The 26,951-nt window shown below is 39.2% G+C and overlaps 1 protein-coding gene across 1 annotated transcript in view; it reads left to right on the top strand.

The window, feature by feature from the left end:
* The first annotated feature begins 578 nt into the window (after positions 1-578).
* Positions 579-26,951, top strand: part of FGF10 (fibroblast growth factor 10) — a 99,536-nt gene continuing 73,163 nt past the window's right edge. The window contains exon 1 of the mRNA XM_055422083.2: positions 579-1,732. Coding sequence (XP_055278058.2) covers positions 1,408-1,732 — 325 coding nt within the window. The 5' untranslated portion in view covers positions 579-1,407. The remainder of the gene's footprint in view (positions 1,733-26,951) is intronic.

Genomic DNA, 26,951 nt, shown 5'->3' with positions numbered 1-26,951 from the left:
CTGCTTGTCCCACCAGTTTATAATCTGCTGCTTTAAAAGGTTTATCCTCAGCATCTTCTGCTTTCTCCCTCAACCCTCCCCTCCTTCTGGGAGCGAGGGGAAAAAAAAAAAAAAAGTCAGCCAAGCACCAGGCTCCAGGTGGCTCTCAAGTACTTCACTGTCAAAAGGAAAAAAAAAAAAAAATTGTACGCTGGAAAACAAGTGAGAAAGGGGCTCCCCAGAGGGGACTGGTTCAGACAGGAAAGCAGCAACATTCGGAAAGCGCGAGGATACAGCTCGCACCGGGCACCCGCGCGCCGAGCACAGGGACGCTTTCGCTGCAATTAGCCCGAGCTGCAGGCGCTGGCGGAGGCTGCAGGCTGCGGCGGCCCCGGGGGCCGGGCAGGGTCCCGCAGCCCCCGAGCTCCGGGCAGAGGCATCAGGCTCCCTTCTCCCGGCTCCCCTGCGCTCCCCCGCTCTCCCAGCCCCTTCCCCCTCCCTCTCCTTGGCGTTCCCAGCAGCCGAGGGTTTCAGATGTCCCACCGCCGTTTGACCCCCTCCCTCCTACCCCCCCGTCCCCCCCCACCTCCGCTTCTCCACCCCTGCAAATGAGGTTTGACCAACGGAGGCAGAGCCCACCTCTGGCTTCGAATCACTGACATTTCGACTCCAGGCTTCAACCTGTTTACAAGCGGGCTTTCCAAAGGAAGGGGGGTGCGGGGGGGAGGGAAAGAGTCCCAGACAAAACACCAACCGCCATCCCCCCCGCCACCCCAAACAAGAAGTGGCTTTCTGGAGGCTTCAAATCAACAGGCACCACCAAAAAGAGAAAGCAACAGGGGGAAGAAAACAACGGCTAGCCGGGCAGCCGCCTCCGGTTCTGACAACTCCGAGGGACGCACTTTCAGAGCTGGCTAGCGAACGGGGGCTGGTGCGGAGAGGGACTAGACGCTGCCCACCGCACCGGGGCGCAGATAGCTCCCCCGGCCTCCCACCCCAGCCCTTTCGGGTTTTGTTCACCGTGCTGTCATCTGTTTTTCAGACTTTTTTTTTCTTCTTCTGTATTTAACATGGTGAAGAAAGGAGTGAAGAAGAGAACAAAGTAAACTCCTGGGGGAGTGAGCAGCGAGGGTGACCCACGCCACCGCCGCCGCCACCAGCGCCTGCTACTGCGGCCACCCACGTCCACATTCGCCGGGAGACCCAGGGGCGCGCGCGGCGGCGGATCCGAGAACGGAGCGAGGAGAGGCAGCCGGCCCTTCCGCGGAGTTATGGATGTTGGTGCTTTCACTTCTGGCCAGATCCGAGCCCAGAGGGAGCTAACCAGTGGCCGCCACCTCCAGCTGTCTCCTTGCCGCGCACCAGGTCTTACCCTTCCAGTATGTTCCTTCTGATGAGACAATCTCCAGTGCCGAGAGTTTCAGTACAATGTGGAAATGGATTCTGACACATTGTGCCTCCGCCTTTCCCCACCTGTCCGGCTGCTGCTGCTGCTTCTTGCTGCTGTTCTTGGTGTCTTCCGTCCCTGTCACCTGCCAAGCCCTCGATCAGGACATGGTGTCACCAGGGGCCACCAACTCCTCTTCTGCCTCCTCGTCCGTCTCCTTTCCTTCCAGTGCGGGGAGGCATGTGCGGAGCTACAATCACCTCCAAGGGGATGTCCGTTGGAGAAAGCTATTCTCTTTCACCAAGTACTTTCTCAAGATTGAGAACGGGAAGGTCAGCGGTACCAAGAAGGAGAACTGCCCGTACAGTAAGTAACAAATGCGCGCTCCCCTCCTTCCAATTATCCACCCCCACCCCGCAAGGGGGGTAAAATCTGTTCCAGATGTGGCCAGCTAAATATTTACGTCCCCAACTCCTGTAAAATGATTAAGTGGAATACTTTCACACTAAATCACCCCCCCCCGCCCCGTGTATACATTGTGCTGCCGCACCCCCTCCCCGCCGCAGGCTCCCCCAACACCCCCCAGTCTGTTTGCCGCCCCATCTGCGCTGTCTCCTGGGCTTGTCACTCGCGGGACCACGCAGGGCGCCCAGGAGTTCCCTCAGTGCATAGATGTCCCTCTCTGTCTCCACCGTCCCTCCCCACCTCACCCCCAAGGTCTCCTTTCCCTCCCTTCTGGAAACGGCTCGAGTAAACACATTTTGTTCTTTTTGCTGGCAATCTTATTAAGAGTTTCAGGACAGTTTCCTCAAGCTGAAAATAATTATCCGCTGTCAATTGTAGGGACTTTATGGAAACTTTATTTAAGAGAGAAAAGTCAAATTCACTGTCTCCCCACCCCAATCTCTTTACCCACCACCAGTCTGGATAGGAGGAAAACATTTTTCTGGTTTTGATTTTTTGTTGTCGTTGGTCCCTCTTGTTGGTTTGAGTGATTGCAGTCCATGAAGTTCGCTTTTCAGGCACCACCGCTGCTATTTGTCTTTTGCCTGCCTTCTCTGTTGGTAACATGATGCTCATGTCTGCATTGTCAATAGCATATGCGGGGCTTTGTGGTGTCCCGTTGTACTCGTTTCTTCTGAAACCTCTCATATTGCAGAGGCATAGTACTACAGTGCTATAAACATCTGGGACTGGAGTCACACAGACCTCACACAAATTTCATTGTCATTCTTTTATTTTCAAAGTAAAAGTCATAAGTCTGTTTCCATGGTTATAGTGTATCCCGTAGGATGAGGTTTCCTCCTCAGTACAAAGTATGCCCCCATCTTTTGATTTCTTGCCTTTTTCCTTTCTCCTTCCCTCTTTCTTTCCTTCCTTAGCTCTTTCTCTTCTTTCTTTCTTGCAGGGATGTGGGCTGGGTAGGGGGAGAGAGAGCTAGAAGAGGAGGGGGGACATTGTGTCTCTTCTTGAATCAGTCCAGCAAAGCCAGATTACTCTGTTGGCTTCCTTTCCTGCTTACTTTCAAGTGGTGAGACTTATTCATCCTCTATTGATTGCAATTTGAAAGGATCCTGAGGCTATGTAATGGCACACTGAAGACAGTAGACAATGACTTTAAACATCTTTAATGACCATTTAGCATTATCTCCATGGTGCTTACAAGTCACCTTTTCAAGGGACGTTTTTGTGTCAATTGTTTGGGAATTCCAAGTGTATATTAATATTTGCTAGCTAACTTAAATATGAGAGTCATAGATTTCAGATTCCTTAGCCCAGAAAGTATCTGGTATTAATGGGAAAGACAGTTAACCAGAACTTAGCATTATCTTTTTAAAATAAAGATTTATAAGAATATGACATTTTTCTTATTTGGGGACTCACATTCAAAATTAACTTCTGTTCCTCCTCAGCTGCTATTTCCATGTACTAAAATTAGCAATATGTTTACAAGTAATAAAAATATTTGTATAAGTGTTTTAAAGTATTCCATCTTATGTTTATCACCAGAGATGAACCTGTACTCCACTACCTATCTATATTTTTCCTGCTCTTATTCATTAGAAATAACTGAAATAAAGTCAGTTATGATGACTCTTTTTGCTATAATTTGTTACATGAATTTATTAGATATGATATGTAGATGTTAGGTTATTGATTTAAATTTTTAATATTTTTATTCACTTCTAAAACAAAATAGTTATGGTACCATCCAGGTAGGATGATGGGGAAGAAGTGGTCCAACACTTACTGAAGAGTAAGCTGGGACAGGGACTGAAATTTTTCTTTGTATTTTTATTTCATGGAAATAACTCAAAAGAAATATAATAAAATTTCAGAATGTTATTCTTGAGCAACATTTTTTTACAAATAACGTTATTGCTGTATTTTAAGTGTCTTTATAATGTGATGTAAGGACCAATTATAGTAGTTTATTTATGGGTCTTAAATTTTTATTTTCTAAAATAATGTACACTGTGTGATTAACCATTTAGTAAGATGGTTTCCAGGGTACACATTAAAATATATTTTTACAGTGAGAATTATCTGCAAAGAGAAAAGTATATGATTTTTATCACATAAAAACAAGTGGAAATTTTTTCCCCTAACTGTCTAAAGTTCACTAAATACATACTCCGTGTGACAAATTATAACTGATAGTCCTTGTTAAACTTCTAATATCTTATATAGTAATGCAATCCTAATCAATGGTTGAAATGAAAGGAGGTGGAGCCTGCTCTGTTAATGGCAAACCATAAATAATTTAGGCTTTCCAAGAACATCTGTATCAAGACATAACAAGTGAATAGTAGAGGTTGAAAAAGCTTTAATTTCACATGTGGCTGGGTAATCAGAATGCTGCTACAATTTCCAGCTGGACTGATTCAGCTGAACTACATGGTATCATTAAGATATTGTCTAAATGTTGCATAATTACATGAGAACAAACTTTGCCATGCCTACAGGGTAATCAGCCAGCCAGCCCACCAAATGGTAGCCTGTTAAATATTAGGGTATCTAACCTCTGAAGTTCCTTGTCCAAAACCGCATTTCAGTAACATTTTCCTGAACAAGTTATTAATTATTCTCAATGTACAAAGCTGTTCTTTTAAGGTTTGCTTATTTGAAGCTTAATTTTCTTTGTTACTTTTGACCCTAGTATTATTGCTGCTAAAATACAGTAACAGCTTATCTCAGAGGCTACATGTTTGTGATGTCCTGAGTAATTAAATGACTGTTTCACTGGCTTTCTGCCAGCAAAATGCTAACAAAAGAGAAGTAAGGAAATCACCCATTAGCACTACAAAATCATTTTTAGCTTCTACTTCCAAAGTTGGCTCCCAGAAATTGGATGGTTCTAAAAATATTACGTATGCTAGAGAAACTCTTCTCCATTTCAAGTGATCATTATAATTTTTTAGCGGTGGGGTAATTTTTGTTTGCTCCTTTGCCATTATGTGAGAGTAGAATAAAGGGAGCAGTGATGAATTATGTTTCTCCTGCTAGAAGTCTGAGAAAGCCTGAATAATTTAGAATAGCTGTGGTGTATCTGTCACTAGATATGCTCAGGCTCATTTAGGTTTGTTTTATCATTCTTTACATCTAGAGCTTTGCCCTTGAAACATTACCACTCAGCTCCAGTTCTGGCCTACTAGAAAGGCTGGATACAGCTGTTAGGTGCCCTTGCAACTGGGACTGGCGGTCTTATTTTTGGATGTGAATAAAACAGCTGTGGGCTACTCCCATGATTGTCACTTATAGACAAGGGGAGTCTAGTGAAAAGAAAATGCATCCCTAAACTTGAGAAAGTCGAAGATAGATATTTTCAAAATGGAAAGCCATACCGCTAAGTAGTATTTTCAGGAAAGGAGTATGGAAGATATTAGAGAAATCAGTGTGCATTGAGTATGCAGGCTGTGCCCTATTTCTTAAATATATTCCTCATTTGACACTCATAATCATTCTATGATTTAGATAAATCCAAACTTTTCAAATATGAAAACTAACCCTCAGGAAAAGTAAATTTCTCTCAAGGCCATTCAACTGGAAATTGACAGAACCAGATTCAAGCCAAAGTTGATTTGCTTTTATCATGACATTTCTTCTACCTCTCTACTACTGGCAACTTTGATGTCAATATATCAGAAGTAGATGCCACACGAAACTCTAAAAAACAAATTATCCAAGTCCTTAATTGCTTCTTGCTATGTACACCAGTTTTTCATCAGAAGGAAGTTGAAAGAGGAGTAAAATGACAGTGGAGCAGAATGAACTATGTTAAAGTTATCATTGCAGGTGGCAACATGGTATCAGACAATGTTAGTGCATTCTCTGTGTGAAATATCGCTTTTGATATTATGTTTGAGAATATAATTGCTTAGGGCACACAATATACATATACATCCATCTCACAGAAGGCATTAGAAATACATGACTAAGAAAAATCCATGAATATCATTAAATATAGTAATAGTTTACAGCTGAGGACCAAATGTTTCATGGTTTCCACATGTAATAAAACAATTTGATTGTAAATACAAGTGTGAAATTGGGCTGTTGAAGAAACTTCTGATGTGTGACTCTAAAAGGAGCAAATCTTAGCGACCTAAAGTTTTAAAATGACTGCAAATCTAAAGGTACTTCACCTCATAGAAATGATAGATTATTGCCCTGTACTCAATCAAGGTTTATGTTATGATTTTTTTCATCAGGATTAGAGCTTATTTTGTAGGCTTCCCTGGTGGCTCAAATGGTTAAGAATCTGCCTGCAATGTGGGAGACCTGGGTTCAATCCCTGGCTTGGAAAGATCCCCTGGAGAAGGGCATGGCAACCCACTCCAGTGTTCTTGCTTATTTTAGGAAGAAGTTAAATAAGGTAAGGATATCATTTTTGAGGAAAATAAGGACTCGAATATTATCTCCTAATAAATATGTAACAGTTTTCTGGGAAGAAAACATACACAGCTTATTATTTCCACTGATAACTTATTTAAGTTGTAGTTTTTTTTTAGAATTTGGTCGCATAATTTATAACTGGCAGCATTTAATCATGAGGATTGAGGATTTATGAAGGTGGAAGGCACTATTTAATGTTTACATGACACTGTCCTGTTACCTTTACTGCATTCCTACCATATGGACCCTCCACTTTGATGGATTTATCATAAGCCCATTAAAAATGCACAATTACAGAGAGTTTCCTCTTTATAAACCTGATTTATAACCATCTACTAGAAGAAACTGAAGAGAACAGTTGGCAGAAATCACATACTAATAATGGAGTATGAGAATTTAGAGACCTCAATCTCCAGGTTTTTGGGTAGTTTAATAATCTAGTACCAAAAAGTATGTATCATTCTTTAAAAATAAGTTTTTTCAATGTATTGTTTAAGCACAGAACTTAAAAGAAGAATTGTGTTTTATACAATGAAGGAAACCCCACTGCATGCATTTTTCTTCTACATTTTTTACTACTCAATTTAGAGAGAAAAGCATCAATCCAGGTAATTTCTTCATTTTTTAAATAAATTTATGGTAAAACCTGAATGAGCATTTTAAATTCCTATACAATTACCTTAATGTTCAGAAGCAAACCCCATTTATTATTCAAATGTCTGACTTTCCACAAGCCAAAATGTTGGAAAAAAGTTGACGGCTCATTTGAAATGGAGCTAATATTCCTCACGTTTATGAGCTGTGTATGAATATCTCCATCTTTCCTAAGCCTTAAATGTCTGTATGCTTATCCAAAATTGAGTACAAATGATATTTCTTTATTATGCTTCAGAAGGAAAAGTAATACATGTGTATTAGTTCAAAGTGATTTTCATCTATCTTAACATTAATTCTGTGAACTTTGCAATGAAGAATAATTCAGATGACATTTTTAGTATTACTATTCCAACATTTGTCAGGATTAATAGTTGATGTTTGCTTAATGTAAGTAAAATATTAGCATTTCCCTCCCAGAAATTAAAGTTCTCCTTTAATTTTCCAGTAAAATTGGGCATACAATTTATGTAACTGTAATTTTAACACAGTTTTATTACAATCTAGAAAAGTAATGAACCTCATTTTGTCTTAAGTTGTTTTACGCAGAAGTATCTCAGTTTTTCATGTATGTTGCAAAGTATTAAGATCATTTACATTTGCCATTTGAAGAATGGTGTTTGTTGCTTGGTTTTGCATACTAAAAGCACTTACTTTTCATAATCGGCACTCTTTTTTTGTCAGTGCCTATTACCTCTACCTGTGCTAGTCAGTTATAACAAGTGATAACCTAGAAACATGCCTTTAAAATCAGTGTAAGAATATATACCAGCATCTTGGGAAGCCACTAGTAACACTCTGATACCCAATTAATAAACAAAAAGTGTTGATGTTTTACCAAATTAGTTTAAAACCAAGTATTGATTTAGTCAGATTTTGCACAAATAGAATGTTCCAGGATATCTAAAAGGGAGCCGGGTCACCCACAAAATAATGGCTTGAAAGGTCCCCTTCCTTTTAAATCAGGTTAGTTATGTTCTTTTCTTTGAACATTATGTTCTAATTGGAACAATAAATCAAAGACGACACTCAGAGTAGATTCCCATGTAAGGTGGACAACTGGACAGTGACTTTTTACTGCTGCTAACACGTGCATCCAATTACCATTTGATAGATTCATGGTGCTGGCAGTAAAGCATTGCCTCATTTTATAATTCACCTAATAATTCTTCAACCTAAACCTGTCTACCTTTACCTATATCTAATCTGTCACTATGTGTGTTATCATTAATGAGGAATTTTCAAATGTTTAGCATGCTTCCTACAATGAACAATGACATTAAGATATTAATGAATCATTTAACTAACCATAATAGATGAGGTAAAATTTTGCTACAACTTAATTATGAATAGTGTGGGCTAACTAGAACTTAATTCTAAATAGCAAAATTTAAGAACTTTAAAAGTAAATTCTAATTAATCGTAATGGCAAACTTAAGAATTTTTTAACAGGTATTTTTCTATGATCATTATTATTTTCTTTCAAGAACCTTATGTTAACATGTTTTCTAATCAACATATATTAATATATTAATAAATATATGTTAGTTCATCCTTAACTTTTCTTTGAGGCACTGGCCTTGTTTGAGGATAACTTGACTCCTTTTCATAAAGTCTACAATTCAAGGCCCATCAACTGCTTTCTAATGTTTCTATACTGAGGCAGTTATATATCTGAAATAATATTGTGAATCCTTGATACATTATCACCCCTTGACTACTTCACTGTTTTCTCCTCCTTCTTTTGTTTTCTTTTTTTCCCCCCTTTCCCTGGTTTCTATACCCCTTATATTTCACTGAAGCAAGGGAAAGTCATCCATCATCATTCCTTAGCATGCTGTGTTATGTTTAGAGCCAGTAGCCTAGTCATTTTTGGATGTATAGCATCCAAAACATGTAATTTATATTCTATGCATAAAAGTCTTCAGCAATGCAAATTCCACATACTCTAGCAGGTGCCTCTTCTCACTTTGAATCTTCAATGAATTCTCCATTATCCCAGCATTCAGGCCAGTTTCTTATAGCTTTGCCATTAGTGAAGTGAGCAAATCTCTTCTGAGAATGGATGGTAATTGTCTGGTTACTAAGTCATCAATCTGCATTTTCCCTTCAGGTTAAATATTCTATCCCAGTAACTCTCCCTACATTTTCACTTTACCGATCTTCTAAAAATTGTTTTAGAATTTACTAAATTTAAATTTAAACATTTACTATTTTGTCAATTTTGTGAACTTTTCCTTTTTGTCTGGATTCCTATAAGAGAATGTAAAGATGATTTAGGAAATCAAATATTACTTATATTTTAATCATCATTTACTTCAAAAAGTTGAATGCCATTTTGGAGGTCTTTGTGTGTATGAATTTGTGCTAAATCACTTCAGTAGTGTCTGACTCTGGGACCCTATCAACTGTAACCTGCCAGGATCCTCTTTTCTAGGGATTCTCCAGGCAAGAATACTGTAATGGGTTGCCATGCTCTCCTTTAGATCTTTCCAACCCAGGGATTGAACCTACATCTCTTACATCTCCTGCATTGACAGATGGGTTTGTTATCATTAGCGTCATCTGGAAAGCCCCTTGGGGATGTCTTTTATATTTCTAAATTCCAGAATTTTACTTAAATTATAAAGCTCCTCTGTAAAACCCTGCCAATTGTAGCTCTCTAAAATGAAACCCATGTTCTCATTTTAATACTGGTTATCAAAGAAGAAAAATGTAAAATGTATGTGCATTTGTATTTCAGGTTGACCAAATATAGAAATGCACATAGCTTTATTAGAAAAATACTGAGAAGCTGATAGGAGCTAAAATTTAAATTCATAGCATATGTGTATTCACATACTTCTCTCAAGAAAGAACTTTTGGCACTGATTGCTGAATTAGATTTATTTTTATTATATGCAGAATCTGACTGTTTACATATGTTAGATTGATATGTTACTATAATAATAATTAAAAGCCAAGCTTCTTTCTACAATTAGTTTCAACTTATATAGATAGGCAGATATAGATAGATGGATTCCCAAAGCCTAAATAGCTTTGATTTACTGATAGAATTATTAAAAGACAAATCAATATTCTGCAACTTGAGGAAACATGACGCTAATTTATATACTATTTACATTTTGAAGTGAGGTATATTTACAATGTGATTAATAACAGTCCTTAACAAGGTTGTTGTTCAGTCACTAAGTTGTGTCCAATTCTTTGGGTCCCCATCAACTGCAGCATGCCAAATTACCAGATTTCTAGGGCACTTTTTGGAACATCTCTGTAGAAAGATATGATTTCTCAAATATGAAATATGAAAAGAAAAAGTGCTAGGGATATTAATCCCTAAGATTAAGAAGTTGACGAATGAAACTACATAAGAAGTTGAAGAATGAAACTACCTAAATGCTTCAAAGCTGAATCAAGAGGGATAGTAAAGAACACGGAATGTTCGAAGCCAGAGGAAAAGCAGAGAGTCCATACAGCGTTTAGACACAGACTGTGAAAGGAAGAGGGGAGGGTTTGCTGGAGTGATGAAGACGAGGGTTTTGAACTCTCAGGAAGGAGATCAAGCTAATGAGTAGCGCTGCAAAAGGGCTGACATGACAAGAAAGGTGTGAGGGAAATATAACCCAATCCCTGGCATTCGACAGGATGTTAAATTAACTGAAATGAGAACCTGCGATCTAAAAGGAATCCCACAGAAGTAATCGCAGCCATGGTATCAGAGTAAGGAAGGCTAAATCTGAGTTCCTATTAAAGAGGCAAAAGGGTAGAGGGGTTAAAAGTGTGGGCTTTGATTAAAAATGATTACAGCTATGGGCCTGGATCAAAAGTAAGCTTTGTAGACACAGAAGTGGGTGCATTTGAGGCTCCAAACTGCCAGACAATAGTGTATCACTTGGGCAAGTTGTCATCAGTAGAACAAGGGTAGTAACAATACCTCCCTCTTTTCTCCATGGTAAAGATGAAATGAGATCACTTATTCATTCAACAGAAATGTCTTAAGTGCCTGCATTGTGTCAGATACTATCGGACACTTAAATACATGCTGAACAAAGACAGTTTTGCTCTTGCAGAGCTTCACTCTACAGACAGTATCAAAAAAAAAAAAAAAACAGATACATGATGAAAAATTGGGGTAATTGTATGGAAAGCATGCTACTCTAACAGAAAACAGTTGGTAACTATTCCAGGCTAGAGAAGCCTGTTGAATGTGAGAGGTAGGAAGATGGGTGAAGAATGGAGAGAGTTTGGTGCCTCTTCCAAGAAGTACAGAAAATGCACACTGAGCCCAGGATTTAATGAGAAGATTGGAGAAGCTGGTATTTGTAAGAGCTTAATGGCACCCTCATCAAATGAGTACTATACAAAGAAAAAGTATGATGCATCCTTTTATTGCAAGGGTAAGTATCAGGAAAGCAAGAAGCAGATTATTTGATGAAATGAGAGCTAAAAATAATAGAATAGAAGAAAGAAGAAGGGATGAGGAATGCACTTGGCATTTTTTAAAGGCAGAAATGTTAGAACATCTGAAGTAATTCAAGATTTGGAATTGTAGTATCCATAATGTTCTGAAGGTTGGGGAAAAGCCTAGAAGTCTGGTTCATTAAGAGACTAGGCACATTAAGAGACCAGCAGACATCTGAAAATTGAAGAGGACTCTAGCGGTCCAGTGATTAAGAATACACCTGCCAATGCAAGAACACGGGTTCTATCCCTGGTCCAGGAAGATTCCACATGCCCCAGGGCTACTAAGTCTGTGCGTCCAAGTTCTAGAGCCTGTGAGCTACAACTACTGAGCCTACTCTCTGCAACTTGAGGAAGCCCGTGGGCAGCAATGAAGACCCAGTGCAGCCAAAAATAAAATAAATAAATAAAAAATAAATAAAATTGAAGATAACTTGAGGAGAGAGTGAAGAGCTAAAAATAAAGAGTAAAGAAGGTAATAATTGTGTTCAAGGACACAACAATAAAATAGAACAAACAAAAGGAAACCAACAACAAAAAAAGTAGGGACAAAACAGTTCAGTTCAGTTCAGTTGCTCAGTGGTGTCTGACTCTCTGAGCCCCCATGAATCACAGCACGCCAGGCCTCCCTGTCCATCACCAACTCCCAGAGTTCACACAAACTCATGTCCATAGAGTTGGCGATGCCATCCAGCCATCTCATTCTCTGTTGTCCCCTTCTCCTCCTGCCCCCAACCTTTCCCAGCATCAGAGTCTTTTCTAGTGAGTCAAAAACAGGTAACCATAAAGATTAGAAGACAGATGACTGCATTAAATGGAAAAGTAAGTGACTCAGTTCTTAAATATTCCACAACAAATCTTACATTTTAAGTTATGATGTGGTTTTGAATCAGGATAATCCCAGATGCTCAACTCTCAGGAAATTCTGTAGTTAAGCTTCTATTTCTCATCCCATGCCTGTGACCTTTTTGACCCATACCCTCAAAAGGTTTGCAATCTAGAGGGGGAAACAGGAGATCTTCGCAGACAGTTGGAAGGCAACACAAGGCAGCTTACACTAAATTCCAAAGGAGCAGGGTGGAACTTAAGTAAACAGTAGCCTGTAACTAGGGAGGGATGAATGACAAGGGGAGTGTCACACTGAGGAAAAGGAACTCCAGATAGACTTAGATAAGAAAACCAGAGTAAGAAATATCCTAAAAGAAGGCAGGGAACCACAGAACCTGACATGAGACTTTTAGAAAATAACAGGCAGGTCAATGGGGTGGAGCGGAATTTGCAAATCAGTGGGTATCTTATGATATACAAGCAAAATATGCCAGAATGTAACATCATGGGAGAGGGAAATATGTAAATATCCTTAGATTTGAGGACTAGGTTTTCTGTTAAAATATTACATTTACATAGTTTGCATTTAAAATTGGCCTTCTCTATTTTATATTTTTTTTATTTTTTGAAATAAAGAAAGAAACAGAAAGCAGAGATATTTGAAAAGAGTATGAATTATAGTACACTTGACACAACCTAAAAATATTAAAACAGTAAGTTAATCTGCCAAAAAAAATAAGAAAGCTCTGAACTACTTTTGTACTAGGTACAGGAAAAAGTCCCTGGAGGAGGGCATGGCAACCCACTCCAGTAATCTTGCCTGGAGAATACCATGGACAGAGGAGCCAGGTGGGCTGCAGTCCATGGTTTCGCAAAGAGTTGGACACTGAAGCGACTTAGCATGCACTCATGCACAGGAAAAAGCAGTTCTGATCTACACCAAATGGCATCATCTTTAGCATTCCTGATTTGCTAAATGAGTGCTACTTAAAAATTTTAAATAGCTTCTCCTACAGAACGTCTTGACTTGTACCCACCCCTGGGAAGAGATTTTTGCAATTTCACAGCAGATTCCCAAAGGGAACTACTGAAACCTCAATGTTACTTGCTCTAAGGTAAGGTAAGGTGAAGTTGCTCAGTTATGTCTGACTCTTTGTGACCCCACACACTGTAACTTAACCAAGTTCCTCCGTCCATGGGATTTTCCAGGCAAGAGTACTGGAGTGGGTTGCCATTTCCTTCTCCAGAGGATCTTCCTGACCTAGGTTCAAACCCAGGTCTCCGGCATTGTAGGCAGATGCTTTAGCGTCTGAGCCACCAGGGAAGGCTTTAGTCCTTAGTCCAAAGGGAACTACTGAATGTTACTTGCTCTACCTGTATATTTTTTCTTGTTGCTGTTCTAAATTGTCTTAGAGTTACTTGGTTTGGGCGATTAGGAAGAAAAATAAAATTGAGTAGAGCTCTTTTTCTTGCAAAAGAGTAAACTTAAGTATTTCTAAAGGAGCAGGATGCTGACAGCATATATGCAACTGCACCCACTATTAAGATCATGAGCTTTGCAGACAAACTTAATGATGCAGAATCTGGATTCTGAAACTGTGAAGCTTCACCCATGGCTTTGACAAAGGACTCCAAGGAGGGACTTGATCTGTGCAACTAACTGTTAAGTGAGAATAATCATATCACCGACCTCATCATTGTTGGAAGGATAAGTTTGTAAATGTGAGACTATAAGTGTAAACTCGACATCAGTTTAGTCAGTTCAGTCGCTCAGTCGTGTCCGACTCTTTGCAACCCCATGAATCACAGCACACCAGGCCTCCCTGTCCATCACCAACTCCCGGAGTTCACTCAAACTCATGTCCATCGAGTCGGTGATGCCATCCAGCCATCTCATTCTCTGTCGTCCCCGTCTCCTCTCGCCCCCAATCCCTCCCAGCGTCAGAGTATTTTCCAGTGAGTCAACTTGTTGCATGAGGTGGCCAAAGTATTGGAGTTTCAGCTTCAGCATCAGTCCTTCCAATGAAAACCCAGGATTGACCTCCTTTAGAATGGACTGGTTGGATCTCTTTGCAGTCCAAGGGACTCTCAAGAGTCTTCTCCAGCACCACAGTTCAAAAGCATCAATTCTTCGGCGATTAGCTTTCTTCACAGTCCAACTCTCACATCCATACATGACCACGGGAAAAACCATAGCCTTGACTAGACGGACCTTGGTTGGCAAAGTAATGTCTCTGCTTTTTAATATGCTATCTAGGCTGGTCATAACTTTCCTTCCAAGGAGTAAGCGTCTTTTAATTTCCTGGCTGCAATCAACATCTGCAGTGATTTTGGAGCCCAAAAAAATAAAGTCTGACACTGTTTCCACTGTTTCCCCATTTTCCATGAAGTGATGAGACCAGATGCCATGATGTTTGTTTTCTGAATGTTGAGCTTCAAGCCAACCTTTTCACTCTCCTCTTTCACTTTCATCAAGAGGCTTTTGAGTTCCTCTTCACTTTCTGCCATAAGGGTGGTGTCATCTGCATATCTGAGTTTATTGATATTTCTCCCGGCAATCTTGATTCCAGCTTGTGCTTCTTCCAGCCCAGCGTTCCTCATGATGTACTCTGCATATAAGTTAAATAAGCAGGGTGACAATATACAACCTTGACGTACTCCTTTTCCTATTTGGGACCAGTCTGTTGTTCCATGTACAGTTCTGACTGTTGCTTCCTGACCTGCATACAGGTTTCTCAAGAGGCAGGTAGGTGGTCTGGTATTCCCATCTCTTTCAGAATTTTCCACAGTTTTTTGTGATCCATACAGTCAAAGGCTTTGGCATAGTCAATGAAGCAGAAATAGATATTTTTCTGGAACTCTCTTGCTTTCTCCATGATCCAGCGGATGTTGGCAATTTGATCTCTGGTTCCTCTGCCTTTTCTAAAACTAATATAGGTTCAGTATATTTTAAGAGCTCAAAAATGTTAGCTCCTATTACTATTTTATGCTAGGACTACTGTGTTGTTTTTAATTTTCCCATTTTCTGGAGAGATCTCTAAGTCATAGGATAATAAATTTAAATAGAAAATCTGTATTATACCACCTTATTTCAGGTTTCCCTGGTGGCTCAGACAGTAAAGCGTCTACCTGCAATGAGGGAGACCTGGGTTCTATCCCTGGGTCAGGAAGATCCCCTGGAGAAGGAAATGGCAACCCATTCCAGTATTCTTGCCTGGAGAATTCCATGGACAGAGGTGCCTAGCAGGCTATAATCCATGGGGTCAAAAAGAGTCTGACACGACTGAGTGACTTCACTTTCACATTGACTTTTCACCACCTTACTTCACTTTATAGTTTATACAGAATTTTAATGTTTTCATTAATTGATTCTCAGAAAAATTCTGTGAAATGGATCACTGTTACCCCCATACTATCTTTTTTGTTATTGTTTAGTTGCTAAGTTGTGTCTGACTCTTTCATGACCCCATGGACTAAATAGCCCACCAGGATCCTCTGTCCATGGGATTTCCTAGGCAAGAATACTGGTGTGGGTTGCCATTTCCTTCTCCAGGGGATCTTCCTGACCCAGGGATCGAATCTGCATCTCCTGTATTGGCATGAGAATTCCTTACCACTGAACCACCTGGGAAGCCCATCTTTTTTTTTTTTTTTTTTCGAATTCAGGACTTTAGTTGTTTATCAATAAAGTATATCATCATTATGATTTTGGGGAAAAAACTTAAAAGTGTTCAACCCTCAATGTAGTTTCGGCCACCCAAAAGACAAAGCAAAGATAACATAAAAGTCACGGACAAATAGATAAATAAATATTTAATTTTTTTAGTGTTAGTCACTCAGTCGTGTCTGAATCTTTGTGACCCCATGGACTGTAGCCCACCAGGCTCCTCTGTCGATGGAATTCTCCAGGCACGTATACTGGAGTGGGTTGCCATTTTCTTCTCCAGGGGATCTTCCCAACCCAGAGATCAAACCTGGGTCTTCCTCATTGTGGGCAATTTACCAACCAAGCCACCTTACTATCTTTAAATGACAAATTTGAGTCTAAAAGTTATGGTGCCAGACTGAAGTTATATTGTTAGAAGAAGTGAGTCAGGGTTTGAACTTAGGACAGTCTTAGCTAGGTTGACCTTCCATCCTGATTGGCCTGGACCAGTCTCAGTATGTGCCTCTTGTTCTGGCATGTTATTAACAGCACTCTTGTTCACTCTCAAAGTACTTCATTGCAAAGTCACCCTAGTCTTGGCCATTCTGGTTTGTGTAAAGCACGAATCAGCACAAGCCATTTCCCTCTCAAATACTTCCATTTGTTTGCAGTGTTCTCAGAATCATATCTTAATTTCTTTGCATGACATTTTAGGCCCTCAAGATTGTTGCCTACTGACCACCCCAGCCCCACCTAATTTCTTAATACATGCCCCATTATAGACACACTAAGTTGATTTTAGTTCCAGAACATGCCTTGTTCTTCACAAGAAACCTTTGCACATCCTCCTAGGTCTGATTGGAGTGGTGTTCCTGCCCCAGTCCCCTTTCTTTCAGGTCCCAGTTAGATGTCAGCTCTAGGAAACCTTTCTGACCACTCTGTTGTTTCCACGAAACCTGCACTCCCAGACACCCTGTATTTAGTATTTGAACACAATCTTATACTTGATTAATTTACTCATCTAGTTTCCTTATACACAGAAAACTTGTTGAGGGTGAGCACTATATGCATCACACTGACCTTTGCATACAAACCCTTAATATACTGTCTAGCATATAATGGGTCTTCTCATTAATATTTACTAGATAAAACTCTTTTTCTAACTGCATGTCCTTGAGTCAATATACTTAAGCCTTTCTTTGGTTTCATCACCTGGTCTGGAAAGTGTGATTAACATATTACCTTCTTGAAAAATATAGTTGAAGTAAATTATCTTCTAATTTCCATAGGGTTCTAAGTTCTGCAATTCTGAGAACTTAGACAAAAATGAGGCATCATTACTTAACTAAGTGTTAAGTACATACATTCATACAAACTTCTGAATACAAGTTTGTGTAATCCTTGAAATAGGTTGTTTCCCATATTTTTCCAATTTGCCTAAGTTTACTATTGACTGTGTTCAGTGGATATATATGATAAATTTACTCTCTTTTAAAACTGATGCTGACTGTGGGATAGTTATTAATGGCTTCAGAGTTGTGTTTGTGTTCTGGGGTAGTTTGGTGACAAGAAATGAGCAATTCTTGGTAATTCATTTAGAGAAGAAGAAAGTACTGCAAAAAATGGGAGTAAAGGGATATGGTTCATAGTCTTGGCTATGTCAAAACATTTGCTATGCAATCTTAGGCACATCATTTACTTTATCTTGGCCTCAGAAACTTAATCTGTGAAATGAGGGTATTAAACTAAATACAATTATTAAAATATTTTTGTCTGACCATTTCCTAGATTAAGGACCAGATGCTAAGAGCATATTTATTTTAGGAAAGATAATAAATACAGTATGCTGAATAACAGCCACCCAAAGATATCGGTCCTAATCCATGGAGTATGTGATTGTTACATTTATATGATAAAATTTTGCGGATGTAATAAAGTTAAGGATCTTGAGATGAGGAAATTATCCTGCATTATCAAAGTTGGTCCTAAATGCTATCACTTGTTATTGTAAAAGAGAGACAGGGAGATTAGACACACATAGACAGCAGAAGGCACTTTGATGATGGAAGCACAGAAAGAGAGATTTAAAGATACAGTGCTCTGGCTGTGAAGACAGACGAAGGAGCCAAGAGCCAAGGGATGTGGCTATAGAAGCTGGAAGAGGAGAAAAACAGATTTCTCCTCTAGAGCCCATGGAAGGATCTTGACCCCACTAATACATTGATTTAGCTCCAGTGAAACTAATATTAGGCTTCTAGCCTCCGGAACTATGAAAGAGTAAATCTCTATTAAGACACCAAATTTACAGCAGCTACTTGTTACAGCATTGTTACAGCAGCTACAAGAAACCAACACAAATTTTGATATTGCAGAATGGGGTGCTGCTGTAACAAAAACCTAAAATTGTGCAAATGACTTTGAAATTGGGTCATGAGTATGGACTGGAAGAATTTTGATAGAAAAAATGCGATAGAAAAAGCCTTGATTGCCTTCAGTGTAGCATTGGTAGAAATATAGATAGTAAAAGCCCTTTGGTGAGACTCCAAAGCAAGTGAAGAGCACAGTAGAGAAAGCCTGTATCGTCTCAGAGAATATATGTATCTTCACAGAATGTTGGTAGAAATATAAATATTAAAACTGCTTCTGGTGAGAGAGAGAGGAAATAGGGAGCATGTTATTGGAAACTAGAGGAAAGGCAATTCATGTCGTATAGTGGCAGATGCTTAACGTAAACTGTGTCATATAGTTGTGTGGAAAGCGGTAAGTGGCGAACTTGGAAATATAAATGAGAAAGTTTCTAACAAATGTGTTGACGGTGCCATCTGGTTTCTTCTTGTGGCTTACAGTAAAACGTGGGAGGAGAGAGAGAAAGTGCAGAAAGAACTATTAGGTGAAATGGAGCCAGTACTTGATTTGGAACTTCTCAGTCTATCAAGATGGCAAAAGATGCTAAATTAAAGGATTCAGTGTTTGACAAGTAGTTTCTAAAGAAAAGGCTAACGGTGTGACTGAACAGCCTATGCTAGTGCATGTGACGTGAGTTCCCTTAGCCATCTTAACAGAACCCAAGAATAGAGGATTTCAAAGATCTGGGGAGGACCCTTTTGTTTATTTACATGAATGCCTGTGACAAATACACAGGAGACCCACAAAGTTTTTGAGAATGTTATGTCAGCAGACACACTGCCTGCTTGGACTGAAAGAAACTGAAATAAGACCAAATGAAGGGAAGCTGTCAGACTCCTCAGATTCTACGAGCAGGCTGATAACACCATTCAGCTACAAACACAAATTAGCTTTCAAGAAAGGAAGGATCATGGTGAGGGCAGAGTTTTGGGCATAGAAGGCAGAATCACAAGTACAGAAGCAGAATCTTCAAACCACAAAGGACTAAACCCAAGTCTTGAAACCTAATGGAATTTGCCCTGCTGAAGTTTGAAATTAGGTGGGACTCTTGACCCTTTTCTTCCTTATATTTTTATCTTTACCCTTTTATGTAACATCTATTTTGCTTCATTGACTATGCCAAAGCCTTTGACTGTGTGGATCACAATAAACTGTGGAAAATTCTGAAAGAGATGGGAATACCAGACCACCTGACTTGCCTCTTGAGAAATCTGTATGCAGGTCAGGAAGCAACAGTTAGCACTGGACATGGAACAACAGACTGGTTCCAAATAGGAAAAGGAGTACGTCAAGGTTGTATATTGTCACCCTGCTTATTTAACTTCTATGAAGAGTACATCATGAGGAATGCTGGGCTGGAAGAAGCACAAGCTGGAATCAAGATTGCCCGGAGAAATATCAATAACCTCAGATATGCAGATGACACTACCCTTATGGCAGAAAGTGAAGAGGAACTCAAAAGCCTCTTGATGAAAGTGAAAGAGGAGAGTGAAAAGGTTGGCTTGAAGCTCAACATTCAGAAAACAAAGATCATGGCATCTGGTCCCATCACTTCATGGGAAATAGATGGAAAAACAGTGGAAACAGTGTCAGATTTTATTTTTTGGGGCTCCAAAATCACTGCAGATATTGATTGCAGCCATGAAATTAAAAGACACTTACTCCTTGGAAGGAAAGTTATGACCAACCTAGATAGCATATTAAAAAGCAAAGATATTACTTTGCCAACAGAGGTCCATCTAGTCAAGGCTATGGTTTTTCCAGTGGTCATGTATGGATGTGAGAGTTGGACTGTGAAGAAAGCTGATCACCAAAGAATTGATGCTTTTGAACTGTGGTGCTGGAGAAGACTCTTGAGAGTCCCTTGGACTGCAAGGAGATCCAACCAGTCCATTCTAAAGGAGATCGATCCTGGGTATTCATTGGAGGGACTGATGTTGAAGCCGAAACTCCAATATTTTGGCCACCTCATGCAACAAGTTGACTCACTGGAAAATACTCTGATGCTGGGGGGGATTGGGGGCGGGAGGAGACAGGGACGACAGAGAATGAGATGGCTGGATGGCATCACCAACTCTATGGACATGAGTTTGAGTGAACTCCAGGAGTTGGTGATGGACAGGGAGGCCTGGCGTGCTGTGATTCATGGGGTCGCAAAGAGTCAAACACGACTGAGCGACTGAACTGAACTGAGCTGAAGTTTGAAATTAGGTGGGACTCTTGACCCTTTTCTTCCGTTTTTATCTTTCCCTTTTTATGTAATTGGAATGACTATAAAACTAGTACTATGCCTGTCCCACTACTGTATTTTGGGCATAGATATTTTGTTTTCTAGGTTTCAGGATCATACCTAGAGTCTCACAGAGACTTAATTTAGATTAGTTTGGTGATGAGACATGGGATTTTTTTTTTTTTTTTTTAGTCTAAAACATTTTATTTTATTTTATTTTTTTACAGTTAAAAGTATTTTTATTAAAAAAGCACAAATGCAAAGAAATGAACAGAGGAAAATTTATGCATCGAACCTGGACTGGTCACTTATGATAAAATACATGCTACAATTTTTAAGCGCATCATATTTAGATGAGATTTTGGACTGAAATCCATGCTGTGATATGTGGAAATTGGGGAGGTGTTGGGGTAGAGTATACTTTACATATGAAATGGATGTAAATTTGTGCTGTCTAGAGGTATTGTAGTATGCTGAATAATGACCAACACAAATATCAGGACCTAATCACTGAAACCTGTGAATGTTATAAATTTTTAAAAATGTGATTAGATGAAAAATCTTGAGATGAGGAGACTGAAATTATCCTGGATTATCCAAGTAGGTCCTAAATACCATCACAAATGTCTTTATAAGTTAGAATCATAGGGAGATTACATACACACAGAATGTAGAGGTTGATTTGATGATGGAAGCAGAGAGAGATCTGAAGATACTATAATGTTGCCTTTAAGACAGAGGAAAAGCCATGAGCCAAGAAATGTGCCTCAAGAAGCTTGAACAGGTAAGGATGGTTTCTGTCTGGAGAGCCTTCAGAGGGAATATGGTTCCACTCACATCTTGATTTCAGTCTAGTGAAACTGATAATGGACTTCTGGCTCCCAGAACTGTGAGAGAATAATTTTTGTTGTCTTAAGTCACCAGTTTTGTGCTAACTTATTCCAGCAGCCCTAGGAAAACCATACAGTAAACTCTGACAGATTTATGTGGCCCAAATTAATGGTGATTTGACAAAAAGAGTATCTTGTAATAGAAAGCACTAAGCATTGACTCAAATAGATGTGAAGTACAACATTTCATCCACCACTTACTAGTTGTGTGACTGAAATACGTCTCTGAGATTCTCATGCTTCAACTGATCAATGAAGATTAAAATAATTTATGTAAAAGAATCAAGCAAAGTATTAGACTTATAATGGAACTCCAAATTTTAGTTGAATCTAAATTGATGACAAGTTTAAATGACTATATATTTATAAAACATTGTTTTAAAAATATTGTTTATTTGCATCTAGTACTTTGACTGCTGGGCACTACCAAAGGCAAAGAAGAGCTTTGAATGTTTGATGCAGAACTAGGCTATAATGGTGGCCTGTTTTTCCGTTGGGTTATAAATTCAATCTGGATTAAAGAATGTTTGTTTTCCTCCTCCTCACTGGTCCAAGAGCCAGTGTCCTGAAGATGCTTGCTAAACCCATGAGAACCTTCCCAGCTTATAGTTAAGGATAATAGAAGATCTATTTTATAAATGGATCAGTTCAGTTCAGTTCAGTTCCTTGCCTGGAGAATCCCAGGGACGGGGGAGCCTGGTGGGATGCCATCTATGGGGTCGCACAGAGTCAGATATGCCTGAAGTGCCATAGCAGCAGCAGCAGCAGTTCAGTTCAGTTGCTCAGTTGTGTCCAACTCTTTGCGACCCCATGGACAGCAGCATGCCAGGCCTCCCTGTCCATCACCAACTCCCAGAGTTTACTCAAACTCCTATCCATTGAGTCAGTGATGCCATCCAACCATCTCATGTAATTAACATGTAAGCAAGTGGTACTTTATGAAATATTTCAATGTCTCAATATGTTGAACATACTAAACTTGTGTTCTCCTTGAAACTTAACCCTGAATCATCTATCCTCTTTCACTGGGGATAGAATTCATATAACAGTCCACGTTTAAGCCTCTCACATCTCAAAATGTTTCAATAATAGTATAACTCTAACTTTATTATCATGATTGTTTCTATATCTTGAAATTTTAAGGCCTGGGAACATATGATGCTAAAATTGGCATTTCCTCTTCCAGAAAATTAATTTCTGTCACAATCATAGAAGCTGTGAAATGATATTTAGTAACTCAGTTGTGTCCAACTCTTTGGACTCCATGATTATACAGTCCATGGAATTCTGCCAGCCAGAATACTGGAGTGGGTGGCCTTTCCCTTTCCAGGGGATCTTCCCAACCCAGGGATCAAACCCAGCATTGTGGGTGGATTCTTTACCAGCTGAGCCACAAGGGAAGCCCTTTGAAGTGGTAGACAATAGATAAATGTTTTATTGTCAACATTCAAAACAGATCATAGCATGCAGTCTCATCACCTCATGGCAAATAGATGGGGAAACAATGGAAACAGTGACAAGACTTTATTTTCTTGGGCTCCAAAATCATTGAAAATGGCTTCTGCTGCCATGAAATTAAAAGATGCTTGCTCCTTGGAAGAAAAGTTATGACCAACCTAGACAGCATATTAAAAAGCAGAGATATTACTTTGCCAACAAAGGTCTGTCTAGTCAACGCTGTGGTTTTTCCAATAGTCATGTATGGATGTGAGAGATGGACTATAAAGAAAGCTGAGCACTGAAGAATTGATGCTTTTGAACTGTGGTGTTGGAGAAGACTCTTGAGAGTCCCTTGGACTGCAAGAAGATCAAACCAGCCAATCATAAAGGAAATTAGTCATGAATATTCATTGCAAGGACTGATGCTGAAGCTCCAATACTTTGACCACCTGATGCGAGTAACTGACTCATTTGAAAAGACCCTGTTGCTGGGAAAGATTGAAGGCAGGAGGAGAAGGGGATGACAGAGGATGAGATGGTTTGAGGGTATCACCGACTTGATAAACTGAGTTTGAGCAAGCTGTCGGATTTGGTGATGGACAAGGAAACCTGGTGTATTACAGTCCATGGGGTCACAAAGAGTCAGACATGACTGAGCGACTGAATCAAATTGATTGATTAGGATAATGGGACTTTTTCCAAGTGGAAGCTGACAGTGGCATCTCCTAATTTAGAGGTTATGGAGCTTACTCCTTTTTATCCTTAGTACTCATTGCTAACTGAATACATAAATAAGTGTTAGTTGCTCAGTTATGTCTGATTCTTTGTGACTCCATGGACTATAGTCAGCCAGGCTCCTCTGTTTACAGATTTTCCCAGGAAAGAATGGAGTGAGTAGCTATTCCCTGCTCCAGAGGATCTTCCTGATCCAGGGATTGAATGTGAGTCTCCTGCATTGCAGGCAGATTCTTTACCATCTGAGCCACCAGGGAAGCATTGTTAACTGGGGCTACGGTAATTTGAGAAGAGAGGTAATAATGGTGAAATGGAAATGGTGCGTACAATTAGGAATAGGGCACTAGTGCATGAAAACTGGGGATAAGATCTGACCCAGGACTTTCTTGAGCACAGTGAGTATGCTAGAGGGGAGGGTCAATCCCATTAGCCCTGGCAGCAAAGATTTAACTTGTAGTCTCTGAAACCAGGCAAATAATACAGATCCGTATAAATCGACAACAGTCTTAAACTTTGGTAACAATAGAATGGCCACAGAGACAGTTGTGAGTTATGATTTGAAATCCATCCTCTACCTAATTCTCTTAATGAAAATAAGATACCTTTTAATAAATCCTTAGAAAAGAGGTTTGAAGCAAGAGGTGAGGCCCGGTTTCAAACAGCTAATAACAATAGACAACGCTAGGTATTTTTCAAAGCTGAGCCTATGGACCACATGATGAGAATGAACCAGATGTTTGCTCAAAAGGCAAATTATGAGTCCTGTTCCAGAAATACTGCACAAGGGAAGAGGGGATGGCTAAGAGAAGATACCCAGGAATTTGAACTTTAAGAAACATCCCCAAGCAATTCTTAATGTCAATGAACTTCTAGGAAACAAAAAAATTAAGCGTGACATTATGCCTAGTGCAGAGGTGAGGAATGAAAGGTCAAGGTGTTTTGAGTTTTGGATAATCTGAAAATTTTGCCAGAATGAATTTCATGGGCATATTCCTTGTCTGCATGTTTCCCATTTTTGCCCATCTTCTCAGAAAGAAGAAAGCGATAATGTATTCTGTAAAGAGAAAGTATTTTCAAAGTTAAGACATATGCTAATGTTAAATCCCCCTTGGTTGGTAGAAGATTTTCTGATAGACCTGAGGTTAGTCAGTTTTCAGTTCACTACAGGAAGTGTGTGAGCTATGTGTATGCTACATGTGGGGTGAGGGAAGAGAAGACCCCATACCCATGTAAAGCTGTCTGTGTTCTCAGCATGTCAGAATGCTCTGCCACTACTATTTATGAGGGAGAGCTGGGGAGGCTACACCAGATGACAATTGAGTAAACAAACTTTTAGAGATTCAGGGCTCCTTCTCACTTGTTTTTTTTTTTTTTTTCTTAAGCCACAGGAATTTGTTCACCAGCACCTTTAATCCTAAGAGTGTTGGCAGAAAACTGCCTTCAAAGTAATCACTTGTAGCACAGCTTCCAAAGCTGAACATGTGAAAAGGGAATATTGATGAGATTTTGTACTTTCCTCAGGAATGATCATCCAAACATACATAGCTCCTTAAAGTCTTCTGTGTTACTGATAGGAATTTCTCTCTTTATCGGGAGGAGATTTTTTCTTTCAGCTGTGGAAAGTACATTTATTTCAGTTCCTGTATATGACCCTCTCTTCGTATATCTAAGCCTGGCTCTACAGTAAAAGAGACTGTGCCCACTTGGGATGTTCCAGAGTGTGCAGACTTTAGGTTTCCTCCAGGCGCCAGTGACACTTCTTTATATCATAAAAGACACCTTGGACAAGATTTCCAGTCCATGTGGATTGTAAATTGAATGTCTTCCGCTAAGTCACAGAGAATGTGAATCTGGAATTGTCAATAAAGAGTAAGATTACCTAGCACACCCATCAACACATCTTTTTTTTCCTCCATTTTTTTTTTTTTTTGTATTTTTTCTTTGTACTGAAGGCTTCAAAGTCATTTAATAAGATTAATCAGAATATGTTCAGCCAAACTTAACAGTATATAACCAGTGACACTGATCATAATTTATTGGTTTGAGATGGCTATTGTTCTGAGCAACCTAAACTAGTATGGTTGGGCTTTTCACAATCCAAAAAGACTTCCTGGGGTTTGAAATTATTTGTTATATCCTGTTGTGCTATATGAAGCAATCGGCCCAAGGCATTTTTGCCCTAATGTTTTGTGCTCAAAAGAAGGCATCACATTATTTAAATTATTAAAGAATCTGAAATTAAGCACTGCTGATTTTATTCACCATCAATTGTCATATTATTTTCTTTTATGGTGACAGTGATTATAGAATAAAGGCACATTGTTCTAGAGCTCCTTACCGTTTCATGTCTTTATTCAGTGACTAACATTTTAATTGAACTAACAATGTTTTTAACTAGTAACAGTGAAGTTTTTTGATGGGGCAGAGTTGAATACTAGAAAAAGTTAGAACTTGATTTTCATTAATTTCATTCTTAGTTTTCATTAAAAATAAATGAAGCATTCAGTAATATTCTAAAAATCTGACTACATAAAAATCTTTATTTTTCTATTTGACCATGGAAAATGTTGTGAGGCAGTTCAGTTTTAATTAGCATATGGATTCTTTGTATGACATCATCATGCTTTTTTACAAATCATATTGGACATCAGCAGAATCCATTGAATAAACAGGTAAAGGTGTTTTTTTTTTTTAATGTCGCAGGGATTTTATTAGGCAGCATTGAATGATTGATGCAAACTGGGTGAATATCCTCAACTATTGATATCAAGCTCCATGGTTTTAGATATCATTTCAGCTTTGTTATTAGAATGAGATAAAATCATAATAGCAGGTAATGATACTGAATACCTAGTCTTAAGTACTCCACAGGTATACTCATTTAATCTTCAAACAACCCTAAGGTGTGGATACTAGTGTTATCCCAATTTACAGGTGAAAAAATCTGAAGCCACTAAGAGACTGAGTAACATCACTGAAGTATTATGGTTAATAAGTAGTAGAACTAGGCTTTGAGCCCTAGTAGAGTGGCTCTCATGCACATATAGTCAATCATTATAATATTGTACTCTTCAATAAGATATAAACTATAACTAGTCCCATTTGAAATCCTTTAATAAAGCAGAGGTGAACAACATTGTGTGACATCAGCAAATTACATTTTATAGCTGGAAAAGCCTTACATAGTATTTTATACTCCTTGACAACTTTGTCTGCATTAAGACCAAAAAATATATCTTCTGGCCAAATTTGTACCTGCGGCTGCAAAAATCTTGCCTGTGATCACTTTTATCTTTACAATGACTAAAATAAGAAACAGATCAAGAAATATATGAACTTTTCTAGGAGTAACATTTTTAAAGAATGATAAACTGGAAATGTTTCAAAAATAAAGTTTTG

This window comes from Moschus berezovskii, chromosome 18 (genome assembly GCF_049115385.1).
Source record: "Moschus berezovskii isolate FMDL1 chromosome 18, NW_MosBer_1.0, whole genome shotgun sequence".
NCBI classification, from domain to species: Eukaryota; Metazoa; Chordata; class Mammalia; order Artiodactyla; family Moschidae; genus Moschus; species Moschus berezovskii.
Note: the sequence above shows the minus strand (reverse complement) of the source record. Positions and strands in the feature narration are given on the sequence as shown.